This window comes from Ambystoma mexicanum, chromosome 8 (assembly GCF_040938575.1).
Source record: "Ambystoma mexicanum isolate Mex_15411 chromosome 8, UKY_AmexF1_1, whole genome shotgun sequence".
Lineage (NCBI taxonomy): Eukaryota > Metazoa > Chordata > Amphibia > Caudata > Ambystomatidae > Ambystoma > Ambystoma mexicanum.
The window spans coordinates 214174332-214189712 of record NC_090929.1 but is presented as its reverse complement, the minus strand read 5'-3'; the positions used below and the strand labels follow the sequence as shown (position 1 = coordinate 214189712).

The window sequence follows — 15381 nt, the reverse complement described above, 5'->3', positions numbered from 1 at the left end:
TATTTCCAAACAGAATGCCGAGTCTATTGCCCAAGCTTTTGTAGGAGCCAAACTTGATTATTGCTGCAGTCTGCTGGCAGGTTCCAGCTAATCTACCATTAATCGTCTTCAGGTGGTTCAGAACGGTGCAGTTAGAGTCGTAGCTGGCCTCTCTTCTAGGGCCCATGTTTCAGAAGCGCGTTGAGCCCTGCACTGGCTCCCTGTTGAGGCTCGGATATCCTTCAAACTTTTGGTCATTACCTTCAAATGCCTCATGGGTATGATGCCCCCTTATTTACAAAAGGAAAAAAAACCTGCCTTAGGAATCTGTGCTCTAACAACCACAACCTTCTCTACCAGCCAAGGTCTAAAACCAAAAAAGCGCAATTGGGTGCCTTTGTGTTTATGGCCCTGGCGCTCTGGAATGCTCTGCCCAGCCAGCTGAGAAACTCCTCAGTCTTCAGCAATTTCAAAAAGGGTCTTAAAACCTACCTCTTTAATTAGTACTCCATGTTATATCCTCCCCTCGGGAACTTTTTGTTCCCTGGACAGTCTTTGCTTGTTTCTTGTCACGTTTGTCTATTGTCCGCGCCCTCACACCCATGGGTCTATGGCAGCGCACTATAAATGTAATAAAGTAAAGTAAAGGACCGAAATAGAGCCTGGAGGAGCCGCCCAGAAATAACTGCACCAAGCAAGCGGAAACGGAGGGAAGACTCTGGCCACGCAGAGCCCAGTGGATAAGTCACATAAGCAGCTCTGTGGCAAGAGGATGCTCGAGGAGACTACAATGCCCTCCCAGTGGGCACCTCTAGACACACACACAGGTACACAGTGGCTGTGGAGGAACGGGAGGCTGGCGGCAAGGTGAGAGACAGAAGCCACGTAGCGGGGAAATAAGCAAATAAAAAAGAGGGGAGAATACCAAGAACACCTGGCGGTGGGGAAGGAGCCACAAATCCCAGAAGAAGGGAGAATACAGAAAAGCCCATGAATGGGAAGAAAGAGTGAGAAAACCCCAAGAGTAGGGTAAATGAGTAAGGAAATCTCCACAGAGGGTAGGAACACAGAGAAGCCCCAGTGTGGGCGAGGAAGTGAGAGAAGCTCTGAAGTAGGGAGAGATCCAAGACACCTCAGAGTGGTGAGACAATCTGCAGATTGGGGAGACCACCAAGAAACCACAGAGTGGGGCAAGTTGAGCCCCAGTGTGGGGGAAGAAGTAAGAGCACCCTCAGGGTGGGGAGTGAAAAGGAGAGGAACCCCGGAGTGGGGAGAAAATGTGATTTGAGAGAGACACAGAAAGATCTGACTGGAGCCCGGATGACACTCCAGCAGTACAAGAACTATATGCTTGGGACTGTTAACTTCGGCAAAGGCCAATGGTAAAGAGCCACAAGTTTGGGGGTCAGAAGCATGCAGCTGCCTTTTTTTCAGAAAATGAGTCCAAAGTCAATCTTGGTTAATACGTGTGTTTTTTCTTAAGAAATAGGGAACGAAAATAGGTTAGAGTAGGATTCGGGACAGGGGACTACATTTCTGTTTATCCATCTTGACATCCTGACAAACACCTCTTTTGACATTCTTTTGTATAGAGTAGGGATGAGTAACACAAATATCTCATAACAATACTTGTAAAGTGCAATGTACGCCTGAAGGCAGCTTCGCGCTAGCAAGCCAAGGCAGTGAAACAGAGAAAAACTAGAAGAGATAAGTCTTTAAAGAAAGCCTAAATGGAAGGTGGACAGTCACCATCCGGAGGGTAAGAGGTAGGTAAAGATTTAAAAAGAAAGACAGAAACGTGTGAGAATCATGCCTCGTTGTCTGTCTCCTGACTCAGACTTACCGCAGTACCCAGAGAGTAACACACACCAGAGAGAAGCTCGAGGGTGGAATAGGACCAGGCGTGCCACAGTCCCAGCCAAGCAAGGAAAACCGGCACTCAGAGAGAAAACCAATGGGTACTCCTACCAGTGCAAACATCAGAAGTCAGAGGTGAGGCCATGGTGGGACACAGTAGTAACAGGTGGAGATCGCTCAGAGCACATACAAGCAAGGAGACACTGTCAGGATCAGCAGGGTCACAAGCAGGCCCAGTCTCCTACTCCAAGGTTGACATTCCTCCTGAAACAATCTATGAGTTCATATGACACGAGAGACCAAAAGGTTCAGGTGAAAAGGCTGGAGAACACCATCTGGGGTTTCCAGGCTGTGGAAAGTAAAACAGGCAACAACTGGTTAAGGAAGGTTCTGAGAATGACCCTAAAATGAACCCCTTCCCCTACTTGCGATGTTATACGATCCAGTAGTACACCTAGGGAAGTGTCGCTGATTAGAAGTACAGAGATCACAACACCGCAAGGCGTCACGCTGCCATCGGGGAGCAATGTTAGGGTTAGTGCAAAGTTCGAAAGGACCTGACCCGAACGGCACGAGGACGCACTTCTAATGGAAAAAGAAATGGTAAGGCAGTCCTTTTCTGTGATCACAGATGTCCCACGAAGTTCCCTCATTGGGGTCAAGGAAATCCAGAGAGAAAAGAAAATAATCAAAAACAGTAAATAATAAGAAGAGTAGTCAGGGAGGAGACCCAGGAGCTGGAGCACAGGTAAGGGCATCAAGACAGAAGAAAAGATAATGATCCAACTAGGAGTAGGCAGAACGCGGCGTCAGGAAAGGAGGCAAAATTATTCAGTGCACATATGAGGCAATACAGTTCCACGTAGGGTAAGGCAGGAGAGGAGCCAGAAGGCAGACCAGGGTTCAATACACGGATGAGCCAATCAAGTTCCGAAGGCATAGGAAGAATAGTAGGGTAAAGAAGAGTAAACAGAAGAAATCAACACAGAAATGCAAAGACTCCAGATGGAACTGGGAGTCAAAGAACTTACTTCAGTTGAGAAGCACCGGATGGTTCTTCACTGCCACGGAGGAGCAGCCTCTTGCGGCGTTTGCGGCATCCGCTCTGGACATAATAATGATGTGACACACAATCTCTATCTGTGTGTGACGTTACTCATGTTCCATTGGAGGAGGGAGAGCCACGGTGATGCTGTTCAAGTGTCAATGGCAACCGCCAGCTGGTTTGACATGATAGTGAGCCGACCCGACTCATGACACACATCCACCCGACTTCAAAATAGCTGACCGCATTTTCAATACTCGACCCAACGAATGACAAACACTGGAAGTGATCCGTTAAAAACAAAGCTCCAAACCCCAGAAGTGAGCTGAAGAGCAAAGGAGCATGACTGTGAATGACAAGCTTCCCAACAGTTGGCTTCTAAGACTTGGTGGAAGAAAGTCAGTAAATTACCAAAAGACCAGGTGGAGATGGGGTAAACATATCAAACAAGGCAAATGTTGAGTGGAAATTACACAGGGGTGTGTGAAGACGTACTATTTGCCAGCTCAGCGGGCACAAGAAACCCAGCAGAGAAGCCAGCGAGGCTGATTGCAGCATAGGCCAAGCATCCGGGGACAAGCATTCACTTAACCAGCTTGCACAAATACACCTCTGCCCTCGTGTACGCCGGCAATGTGCAGTGTTTTTCCGGATGGTCTGCAGTGGCCCTCATGGTCATCTAACCAATCTCAGAAAACAAGAGAATTTTTTCTGGAGGACAGTGGAAGCTGCCTTTGCTGTAGTGGAGTGGACATGAATCCCTGTAGGTCACGTTACTGTAATGGCATCCTACATACCACCATTCAGCCGCTTGTAAAAGAGAGAGAGAGAAGTAGCCAGGGGAGCGAGAGTGAGAAATACACACAGGCAATGCATATACACTGGGATATTCCTCCCCCTTCTTCACTACATCGCCAATGCTTTACTTTGATATGTCGTTCTATGCTGTACTGTGGTACTTCCCGTGATGTTTGCTACTATATGCAGTGTACATTATAAGATGCGTGTGACTTTCAAACACATTTTGAGATGTTTGCAACTTAATTCTCTAACAAATAAATAACCATCCTCGTACCCTAATCGACACCCACGGCCCTTTCCATGTAACTACACACAGTGCTGGAGCAAAATCATTGTGTTTTCAATCACTTGAAAGTCTTATTTATTGCATAAAAACGACACAGAGTTCCAGGCTTCTATAGCTTTATTCAACAAAGGTAACAGGCGCCCCTCTCTTGGAAGAACAAGGCATGATAACCTGTTCAGTGGTTGTTAACCACATTGAGAGTTCACAGTCGTCTGCTTTGTGCTCACTGTACCTTTCACAGATGGGAAATATCCATTTGCATATCAGTCTTTGTCCCGCCCACATGGGCAGTCCAGCACCGAAATGCTATGGCAATTCCTCTCTGAACAAGAGTACCAACAGCAACCCCATACACGTGTTTCAGCCTTGCTGGGCATCATCAGTGAGGTGAAGCTGAGCCTCTCCAAGCACAGTGAACAGGGAGTCCACGTCTGGTTGCCCCCAGGTAACCTAGGGTGACCAACCCCAAGTTCCTTCAAGGAATTCAACAAAGGTAGCAGGCGCCCCTCTCTCGTAAGAACAAGGCATGATAACCTGTTCAGCTGAAACACGTGTATGGGGTTGCCGATGGTACTCTTGTTCAGAGAGGAAGTGCCATAGCATTTCGGTGCTGGACTGCCCATGTGGGTGGGACAAAGACTGATATGCAATTGGGTATTTCCCATCTGTGAAAGGTACAGTGAGCAAAAAGCAGATGGCTGCGAACTCTCATCTCAGAACAGGTTATTATGCCATGTTCTTTCGCAAGAGGGGCGCCTGCTACCTTTTTTGTATTCTATAGCTTTAACTTTGTAAATGACCAGGGACCATACCCTGCCCCCCCACTATGGGAGGTGGAATAAGCACGTGCGAATCAGGTGACTGTCACAAGGGTACTTTAAAGTCCCTTTGTGAGTTACTATGCTATGGTCGCCATTGAGTAAAACCGACTGGTCCTTCAGGAAGGAACTGAAAACGGTTCCATGTAATAATATCCCTGCAAAAATGTCCCCCGACAAAAGAGTCGCTGTGTTTTGCGGAGACAAACATGTGGAGGACTCCCCCGTAAAACCCTGATTATTTTTTTATTAACACTGGGAGCAGGGTCATCCCCTCAACCCGTCCCCATACATAATGTCACCAAACATAATGTTGCCATTTCCCTGCGACATTATCTATGGGGACATTTTTACCCGATAACCTGAAAACTTGGTTATTTAACTAAGCCTCTTGACTTTAAACCAGACTATGACACCTCTGCCACCGGCCCCTGACTTTTGACCATATATGAGAGTAACAGGCTGTAACAGCGCCTTGATGCCTGAGGGTTTTCGTGCGCTTAATAGAAGTAAAAATAAATAAATCCATGGTTTAAAACCCTGAGGCGGGTGCTGATTTTGGAGCATCTTAAGGGCCTCTTCACGTGTTGTGAGGCCTGGCTCGAGGGAGCGTCTCCTCCTGTGGTTTCATTTGTTTACATCGGTGTGTAATGCATAAAAACACATCTGTGAGACCTGTGCTAATGGTCTTGTGGAGAGTCCTGATGTAGCGCGCCTGCCCTCAACCTGTGAGGCCTATATGGAGTGAGTAATTCTGCCCCTTCAAGAGCATTTTCTACAGATAAACAGTGAGGTTTGCACAGACGTGGTTGGGGGCTTGGCCTGAGGCTCAAGGACCTCTTCCCTTTCCTAGGGAACTCCAACAGGCCTTCACCAGCCCACCTGCTAACTTCATACCGATGCCCCTGTCCTTTCCCCTACCTGTTATCGAATTCTTCTTACCAGTGAATAAACAAGCATTTAGGCAGCTGAGCTATCCTCCTGGCTTCAAAAAGTGGGTCAATCATCACATTACTGTAGAAATAAGTGGCATGTAAACAGGTTCAGGGATTGGCCTACATGACCGAAACCATGATGTATATGATGAACCTGTAAGATAGCCCAGTGGGTTGAACACCTGCTGCTGAGATCTGTGTGCAGCCTGATGGCTACAGGATGGATTCTCAGCAAGGTCAACTCAGTCTGTCATCCTTGTGAGGCTGATCAAAAGGAATCGCTATTGAATTTGATAGTGACGGGAACTATTATCCTGCCCCAAGAGACTACTCAGTTGGTATTGTATGCGCCATGTAAACGGTCAACACATAAAACAACACAATTCATAGCACTTACTTTTAGAAGGAGGTGATATTTGAGGACTCGCTGCATTGGCACGACCAGCAGGTCCTGCAATTTGAATTTTCCATCTTGGACGCGCATCGTGCACTCCTAAAACATGATAGCAAAGTTGGTTGGGTAGCCCGATGTTTCAGCAGGAAAAGCACAATACACATAACTGATTAGAGCATGGTTCACAAGCAGAAGAGACTATCTCGGATCATACAGTATCCACAAGAAAGAAGGCTTTGATCTAGGATATTTGAGATTTCAAGTCACAGGTGACGTCTGGTCAGTGATAACGGATGTCCCTTTAGGGCCGGGTCAGTCATAAGCCAGGGCAACAGTGTACAATCGCCTGGGATGCAACTGGCAGGAGGGCGCCAAATACAGCCTAGAGTGGGCAAGCAAGCAATAGAGGTGGCTCATTTCTCAAGTAACAATGGAACACAATGTCACTTGGCCAAGTGCAACAGCAATTCTAGTCCTGCTCTAAGCAGCCAGCAAGATACTCCTTGTGTACTCGGATCAGAGCAGTGGCAGCGCATCCCTAACCTGCGAAAAGCCATCGCTATCACATTAGGGAGGCAGGAGCTCCTGCCGTCACAGAGCCTGTGGTCACAATGTCTTCACTGCACAGTAATGGCTCCCTCCGGCTCCGCGCCATTAAGGAGCAACAGGAGTTGGGATACAGGCGGTGCAAGAAGCAAGGAGGGGTGGGGGGCAGAAATGCACATCATCCAACCACATGCTTCTTTCATCGCCCAATTCTCGCGGGGCTCATCAGACTCTTCCAGGGATAAGCTTGGTCTCAATCAATACTTTATAGCCCTCAGTCTGCGATGCACATTTTCCGGCAGACCGGAAAGGAATCTTTCAGCACAAAACAACAAAGAGCAAGCAAGAAATCGATGGACATCAAAGTCAGGAACTAGCAATAAACAAACTCTACCAGCTCAGTTCAATGGTCCATGTTGGTGGCAGCATTATCGGGGGAGGGGCGGGTGGATAATACTACATGCAGCCCAAAAAAGCCCAACAAAAATTGAAAAGAAAGCCAATAGTCTAGAAACCAAGAGGAAATAGATTTTGCAATCCCCCATTTACCTCCACCTTCTGCCTAACATCATCTCGGTTCGCGATCAACCGGTCCAAACATTTCTGCGCGTGCTCCATGTGGCCGCAGTAGTCGCCGTAAATCGAGAGCCTGTGAAAAGAAATAGGATCAGTGGAACAGCGGGGATCTGTTAGGAGCCGCTGGAGGAGCAGGTAAAAACATTTCCTCTAATGGCGCGGGGCACGGAAGTGCAGCGTCAGCAGTGTTCAAGGTTCCCCCAAAGCAATTTACTCAAAATTTCCCAAGATATAGTATTCCATTCAGCACAAGCGCAAAACCACAAGGATTTCTCGAAGGATTGTCCACTTCACACAGTGCGAATCCACACCCTGAACCTTATGCCGCCATTGGTAAATAAATCCCCACAGTGGTACTGCAAACCACATACTAATTAATTTCCCACCCATTTACTTAAGAGGAGCAGTGACACCCTCCAACAAAAAAATACTGACTTGTAACCTTCATCACACCTCTAGTCATTAGAATACACCACGGGTAAAACCTCCATCCACCTCGACAAGCCCTATACATTACCACACCAGCGTTGCACCCACGACACTGAACCATCCACTTTCACCAGATGTGTTACGGCCATCATGCACCAGACGCTTGCAGCATGCAACCAACCAGGGACAGCTTTATCAAACACCAATGATCTGCTCCATGCCAGCAGTGTTCATCTATCACACCCAACCTTTTGCATGACGCAAGTGTGTCTTACATCATGTCGCCAGTGTAACTTTAGTAAAGATACCATCTATTTGAGCAGTGTCACACAGATCACATCCAGCTTCTTCCTGGCATACAATAATCTTATCTCATGATAACTGAATTATGTGTAGTAACCCATGCTAACATTGCTGCTTCGATCGGAAGCAACTATCCACCGTATGCCACCAGTTACCTTCATTGAACATACACATGTATTGCTCGGCAATGGTGGTACCAGCATGGGTATGGTCCAACACTTATTAAGCGCAGATTACCACCTCACATGGAGGCATCAAGGCGCTAAAGAAGTGGGCACAGAGTGACCCCAAAAAGTAGCAGCAGAGGCCCATAGCCCTACATCCTCATGGGGGAAACAGGAAGTTATTTGATTTATGGTGAAAATCCAACAAGTTCTCAATCCCCATAGCTCAACCGAGGGCAACCTGAATGGCAAACGAGCGCCTCCCCATTTTACCCAACTAAATTTGGGTACGAGGAGATTGGTTGCGGATGAACACAGACATCTTCCGGGACATATCAACAAAGTTTAGTACTGATAAAATAAGCATTTGGATTGTGTAAAGCATGATGCACCATGCAGAGTGTCTTAAAAGTTACTCGTTTCTCCACCGGGAGCCAATGGAGCACTCGCAAGACCGGAGCTATATGCTCTCTCTGGACTGCTTTCATGAACATCCGCGCGGCTGCATTTTGTATTCTGTGAAGTTTACATACAGCATTCCTAGGTAGGCCAAGATATAATGCTTTACAAAGGTCAAGCCTTGTAGATATAAAAGCATTCACAATTTGGATTTTATGTGCATGCAAAGGAAAAATAATACAGTTTGAAAGTTTTCTCGGCTACGTTAGGGCTTGTAAATATTCACTCAGAGCAATAACTCCTCTTGGCCTTTCTAATTAGTCTTTTTTTAATTCATGAAGAGCAAGTTTATATTCTCATTTTGTTATACAAATCAATGGAACACTAAGCACACCTAGTTATATGTAAATTTCTAGTTGTTTATGGTTGTAATGATAAATAATATAGTTACGTTTTTTAATGGAGTTCTAGGTGCGGGGGAGAAGGAAACAACCTTGGCATCTAATTTGTAGCAATACATACACAAGAAGGGTTCCCTATTAGGGAACTCCTGAGCCCTGCACACTATCGACAGCCTGAGAAAATCAGACAAACAGGTTATCTAGGGTATACACTAACATGACAGACCAACCTGTCGTGCCACCCCTTCTGGTAGGAGTACAATTAACAAGAAAGTATTTTTTAGTTAGTAACCAACAAATTATGGCATTAGTAACTTGAATGACAAATTCAAAATTTTCACAAGAACATAATATTTATTGTTGAATTGGCCCAACATGTTTCGAGTTTTGACTCCTCATCAGGGGCAAGAAGTTTCTTAATTATTTCTTGTGATAAGTTTTCAAGGTGATTTCCGTGGTTTCAGTATCATGGTGAGAACTCATTCCTTATGACGATCTGTCTTGTCTTATTCCAACCACTAAATTCAGTTTTATGTGGTTGGAACGGTTAGCTAGACTGGCGAGGAATTCATTGGGAGCCAGGCTCTATGTACGCTTAGCTTGCATCTCTGGTGGAAATATGGTTCCTCCTTTGGTCTCAACAAGGGTTCAATGGAAACTGCTATAAGTCTTGGTGGAAATCCTAAGTTTGATCCAAGTTTGATCCAAGTTTGAGTCGGGCTAAACGCCCCAATAGGCATCAAGTCTGGTACCTAATTTTCACATAGAAAGGATTTCAGATTATTTTAAGATGACCGTGGAGCCTTCCTTGTCCTCGTGTTGTTAAGGAATTAGGTTGATTTACACCCAAAATCTGATTTCGGTTGTCTGTGTCTTTCTGATGCCCGGGAAGTCTTCTGATATCCATGAGTGCCTCAACCACAAATTAAATCTATTATACCTCAAACATCTTGAGTGTACATGCCGAAATATTTTTTTATTTTGCATATAATTTTCCATATATGATAGGGAAAAACTAGTGGAAACAATGAAAATACCAGACTGTCTTGTAGCAACGGCCTGTATGTGGTTCTATCTAAGTAATAAATAAACAGACTAGAACTTGCCCATCTGCTCATGACAAATCTTCTCCAGAGAAAAGGGTCTCCAAAATGCCATGCATCACTCGTAACATTTTTCACCCTATAAGTCATGATTACCAAACTAACGAAATTATATTTTATTTACTGTATTTTATTAGAAGTTATAAATAGGGCTTGAGCTGTTTTACAACACTTAAAATCTTCTGATAAAGCTACACCCTAAGGTTAGTAAACCACTTTTGGTTGAAATGCTATACACTTCCACTCAACGTTTAAAACTTGAACGAGTCTATGTCTTTCGGAGACCCCTTAGGCCAGCCAAGTTTTTTCGAGGAAACTGCCCTTTACATGATGGCATTGGTGGTTTCGTTTTCTCTCTGTAAGTATGGGTCTACATGTCCCAGTACACAAAGAGATACTGACTAACAACACAAATGGATACAGGTCTGTGGCACCGTCCGCTGCCTGAATGCAGGTGTGTGGAGGAAAGTGGAACATGGGTCCGGGTGCCACCCTCCGCTCTCCGATGCAGGGCCCAGGGTAGTGTGAGCAGGCTTTAACGGTCACCACCCCAGCACCTGGGTCGGCGCAGGGGGGGGGGGGGGTGGCAACCCCATTAACTACAAGACATCAGTCCCTTTAAAGAATAGCCAAGGTATAGAAGGAGACATTGCTTCTAAGAGGACCTCTGCAGGTTCTGTAACTCGGGTCAAACTGCGGAGAAACATTTTAATGTTTCCCAAGCAAAGAATAATGAGCAAATATCGACCATACTGCTTAAAAGCGTCCATGCATGTGTAAGGATGTGAAAGACTCCAATATAGCAGACCACCTTCCTATAGCCTCAGTTCATTGTTAAATCAAACAAATACACTTGAAGTAAATAAAAGGTATCTGGTCATTGCATCTAACGCCCTTCCATCGAAATGCTTCCATCTAAAAAATGTCCATCGAATGCATATTTTTGGGGGCTAAAGGGTTAATTTTTGTTTAGGTGCATTATAAAGGGTAAAACACAGGGGTTGGTGGGACCCCCCCAAAAATAAAAAATAAATAAAAAGGCAAATTTTTTAGATGGAAAGAATTTGATGCAAATGCATGTCGATGCAAGGAATTCGATGCAATGACCATAAACCGAAGTAAAGGGTGTGTTAAGACCCAGCCAATCCTACAATAACAAAATAAATCCTACACATGTTCAGACCCTCATTAAGAGCCCAGCCCAAAGGACAGGCGCAAATACAGCGAAGCCCAAAAGGATCGCTGGTGTTGCAGTTAGGAGAGGATGCAGCTTTGGTGATGGTTAGAGAAAGGAGAGGATGGCGGAGCAGAGGATACTGGTGCCGAGAGGCTCAACGGGGGAGGGAATGTGATCTGAGATGGAGGCGGAGGAAGGAGGAGCAGAGTAGCAAGAAGGAAAGGTGGAGCCAAAAGAACGATCAAGGAAGCAGGAGGGAAGCTGACAGTGTAATAAGGCTCAGAGGAGGAGGTGGAGAAAGGATGAGCAGAAGAGCACCTGGAGGGAATAAGATCTGAGGAGGGGTGGAGAGAGGAGAAGCAGACAAGTAGATGAAAGAAACTGTGCTGAAAGAAGGAGCTGGTGAAAACAGGAGCAAGATCTGAAGATGAGGTATCTGATTGAAAGAAGCTGAATGGTTGCGGGGAATTTGGAGGAATAAAAGAAAGGGACAATCACCCCCCACCCACAATCTTACAGAATGTGAGAGAAATGGGATCACATGGAAGTATTCAGGAAATATTTAATGATCCAGGGAGAGAAAAGTTCCGGAAGTAGAATAGGGAAAGACAGTAAAGGCAGTAGCTTAAGTCATAGTCAGAAAGGAGGGAATTCAGAGGGGGCGGATGGGCCATGAGTTTAGGGCCCTCCCTGAGAGAGTGCCAGGGATTAGGCTGCCAGCCCCAGGTATCTCCATCTCAGCCTCTCTCCATGAGAAAGTCACCTAAACAAGCACATTTACAGCTGTGGTGGTTTATGCCCCGAACCCCTACTCCAGAAAAGAACAAATCTCAGTATCGCCATCAGACCCAAGAAACCAAACCCAGAGGCTGTGAGTGACGCAGAGGAGAGACCCAGAGGGACTTAAAAACGTGCTGTTTGGACAGGGTATCGACCCAAAAGGTCATATCCAGAAGACCGTACACATGGCTTTCCTGCACTAGCCATATATGGGATACATTACTCACCGTAATCGTATTTCTGATGCTTGTATCTGCTTAGATTCACATGCTGTGCATAGGCCGACATCTAGTGGAAGCTGCGGAGTATTACAGTTTGTTTTTCGAAACTCGAAAATGGGCGTCGACACAGGCGTGCCAGTAATACTATCCCTAGTGTGACGTCCACTGTACCCAAGATCCCTCACGCGTCTGGGATCCTCAGATTGTATTTTTTCTGACATGAGGAAGCATGAGGAGTAGCGTGAGTACAGATAATCCAAGCAGATAGACAGAAAGGTAAGACTACAAGCAATCATGCGCCTTCTCTCGGAGGGGAGGAAGGGTGGGTCGCATGTGAATCTAAGCAGATACAAGCATCAGAAATACGATTACGGTGAGTAATGTATCCCTTCTGAGGCTTGTGGAATCTGCTTAGATCACATGCTGTGCATAGATTAGCGAGCAGTACCCGAAGAAGGAGGTGGGATGTGAGAAGGGTCATGAGCAAACAGGTGTCTTAGAACCGCTTGTCCCACTTGTGTATCTGTCTTGGAATGAGTGTCAATGCAGTAATGCTGAGTAAAAGTGTGAATAGAGCTCCAAGTAGCTGCTTTGCAAATGGTGTCGAGGGGAACATTTGCAATGAAAGCCAGAGTGGCACCAATGCCTCTAGTAGAATGGGCCCTTGGCGTAAAAGGCAGAGTTTTTCCAGAAAGAGAGTAACACAGCTGTATACAGTTGATAATCCACTTCGAGATCGCGCCTTTAGAGACGCGATCCCCCTCTCTGCCTGTAGCTACGGAGACAAACAGTTGATCTGTTTTTCTTAGCGGTCTGGTCTTATTTACATAGTAGAGGACCGCCCTACGCACATCAAGGGTGTGTAGTTTCACCTCAGCCGAGCTTTGCGGGTTCTGGAAGAAAGCCGGAAGCTCTATGGACTGGTTTACATGGAATTTAGATATAAATTTAGGTGAGAACCTAGGGTTTGTGCGTAAAACCCGTTTGTCTTTGTGGATAATAAAGAAAGGATCCTGCACTGACAGAGCCTGAATTTCACTGACCCTTCTTATGGAGGTAATGGCTACTAAGAAGGCCGTTTTATAAGTCAGGTGTTTGAGACTACTTTTATGCATAGGTTCGAAGGGGGGGCCCATGAGCTTAGCTAGCACCACATTGAGGTCCCATCCTGGCGGTGGGTTCGAAATAGGAGGGTGAAGTCTCTTTACTCCTTCCATGAAGGCTTTAACTACTGGTACTTTCCACCACGATACTTTGTTATGGGATGTGGTGTAAGCCGAGAGGGCTGCCAGGTGTACTTTCAGAGAGTTAAAAACCAAACCTGCGTCCAGCAGGTGTAGCATGTATGTTACCACGTTGGAAGGAGTGCAATCAACTGGGTTGATTTGTTTATTCTGGCACCAAATAACGAATCTCTTCCACTTGTCAAAGTAACAGTGCCTTGTGTTTGGTTTCCTGGATTCTTTTAGGATGTCCATACACCTCTGTGGTAAATTGAGATGCCCAAACTCTATGACCTCAGGAGCCATGCTGCCAGGTTCATTGAGTTGGGTTCCTGGTGCACTGTTAGACCTTGTTGCTGGGACAGTAGGTTGTACCAGGCTGGGAGTTTGATGGGCTCGCACAGCGCCATCCTGCGTAGGTGTGGAAACCATGGTTGTCTCGCCCACATGGGAGCAACTAGGATGAGCGTCATCGATTCCTTGTTCATCTTGTACACCACCTTCCTGATGAGAGGAGTTGGTGGAAAAGCGTACACAAACATCCCTGACCAGTTCATCCACAGGGCGTTCCCTTGGGAGTCTGGCTGGGGGAACCTGGATGCAAATCCTGGGCATTGTTTGTTTTCGCTTGTGGCGAATAGGTCTATAGTGGGGAAACCCCACTGAGAGAAGAGATCTTCTACGATCTCTCTGTGAAGGACCCATTCGTGTTCTTCTGGGAGGGAGTCTCTGCTTAGGGCATCCGCTAGGGAATTGAGCTCCCCTGGAACATGTTGTGCTGATAGGAAGATGTTCCGTCTGAGTGCCCATATCCAGATTTTCTGGGCAAGCTTGGACAGATTTGGCGAACGAGTCCCTCCTTGTTTGTTCAGATAGAACATGGCTGTCGTGCTGTCCGTCCGGATCTGCACCGACAAGTTTAGTAGATGGGGCTCGAACGCCCGAAGCGCTCGGAATACTGCCAGAAGCTCTAGCAGGTTGATGTGGTTCTTGGCTACTGAGTGAGACCAGAGACCCTGAGCTGTGTGGTGGAGATGGTGAGCTCCCCACCCAGTCAGGCAAGCATCTGTAGTTACCACTGCTTGTACTTCGGGATCGTAAAAGGGTTTTCCCCTTGCGAGATTCTCTTTTGTCCACCAGTGTAAGCTCTGTACGAGTGTTGGCGAAACGACCACTAGATCATCCCACTGACCACTTGCCTGAGACCACTGTTTCGCCAACCATTCCTGCATGGGACGCATGCGCAGACGCGCGTGGGGGACCAGGTAAATGCATGCCGCCATCATGCCCAGTAACCGCATTGCTTTGCGTACCGTTATTTGTTGACCTGACTGATAATGTGGAATTTGCAGTAGTATATTCCGAATTCTCTCTTCCGAGGGGAAGGTCAACCCTTTCTGAGTATCTAGGAGTGCTCCTAGGAACTGTTTTGAGGTGCTTGGCACCAGACTTGACTTCTTCTCGTTGATAGAGAAGCCTAACTCGTGGAGGAGGTCGATAGTCCTCTGAATGTTTGACCTGCAAATTCTTGGGGTTTCCCCCGTTATGAGCCAGTCGTCCAGATAAGGGTACACTGGGATTGCCTCCCTGCGTAGGTGTGCAGCTGCCACCGCCAGTACCTTGGTGAATACCCTTGGTGCTGAAGCTATCCCGAAGGGCAGTACCTTGAATTGGTAGTGGCGACTGTCCACTTTGAAGCGCAAGTATTTTTTGTGCGCCGGGAGCATGGAAATATGAAAATAAGCATCTTTCATATCCAAGGTTGCCATGTAGTCCCCCTTTTTTAGGAGGGGGATTACCTCTTGTAGCGTGGTCATACGGAATTTTTGGGGCTTGACATACTTGTTGGCAGGCTGTAGGTCCAATACTGGGCGCATTGTCAAATCTTTCTTTGGCACAAGGAAGTAAGTTGAATAGATACCCTTGTTTACCTGGTGTCCTGGG

General features: G+C 46.4%; 1 protein-coding gene across 2 annotated transcripts in view; it reads right to left on the bottom strand.

Annotated features, from left to right (window-relative positions):
* VAV2 (vav guanine nucleotide exchange factor 2) overlaps nt 1–15381 on the bottom strand; it is a 1354235-nt gene that overhangs the window by 256160 nt on the left and 1082694 nt on the right. For both annotated transcript variants that reach the window (XM_069609623.1, XM_069609624.1), the window contains exons 9-10: nt 7211–7310; nt 6119–6214 (exon numbers count right to left, since the gene is read on the bottom strand). In XM_069609623.1, coding sequence (XP_069465724.1) covers nt 6119–6214; nt 7211–7310 — 196 coding nt within the window. The remainder of the gene's footprint in view (nt 1–6118; nt 6215–7210; nt 7311–15381) is intronic.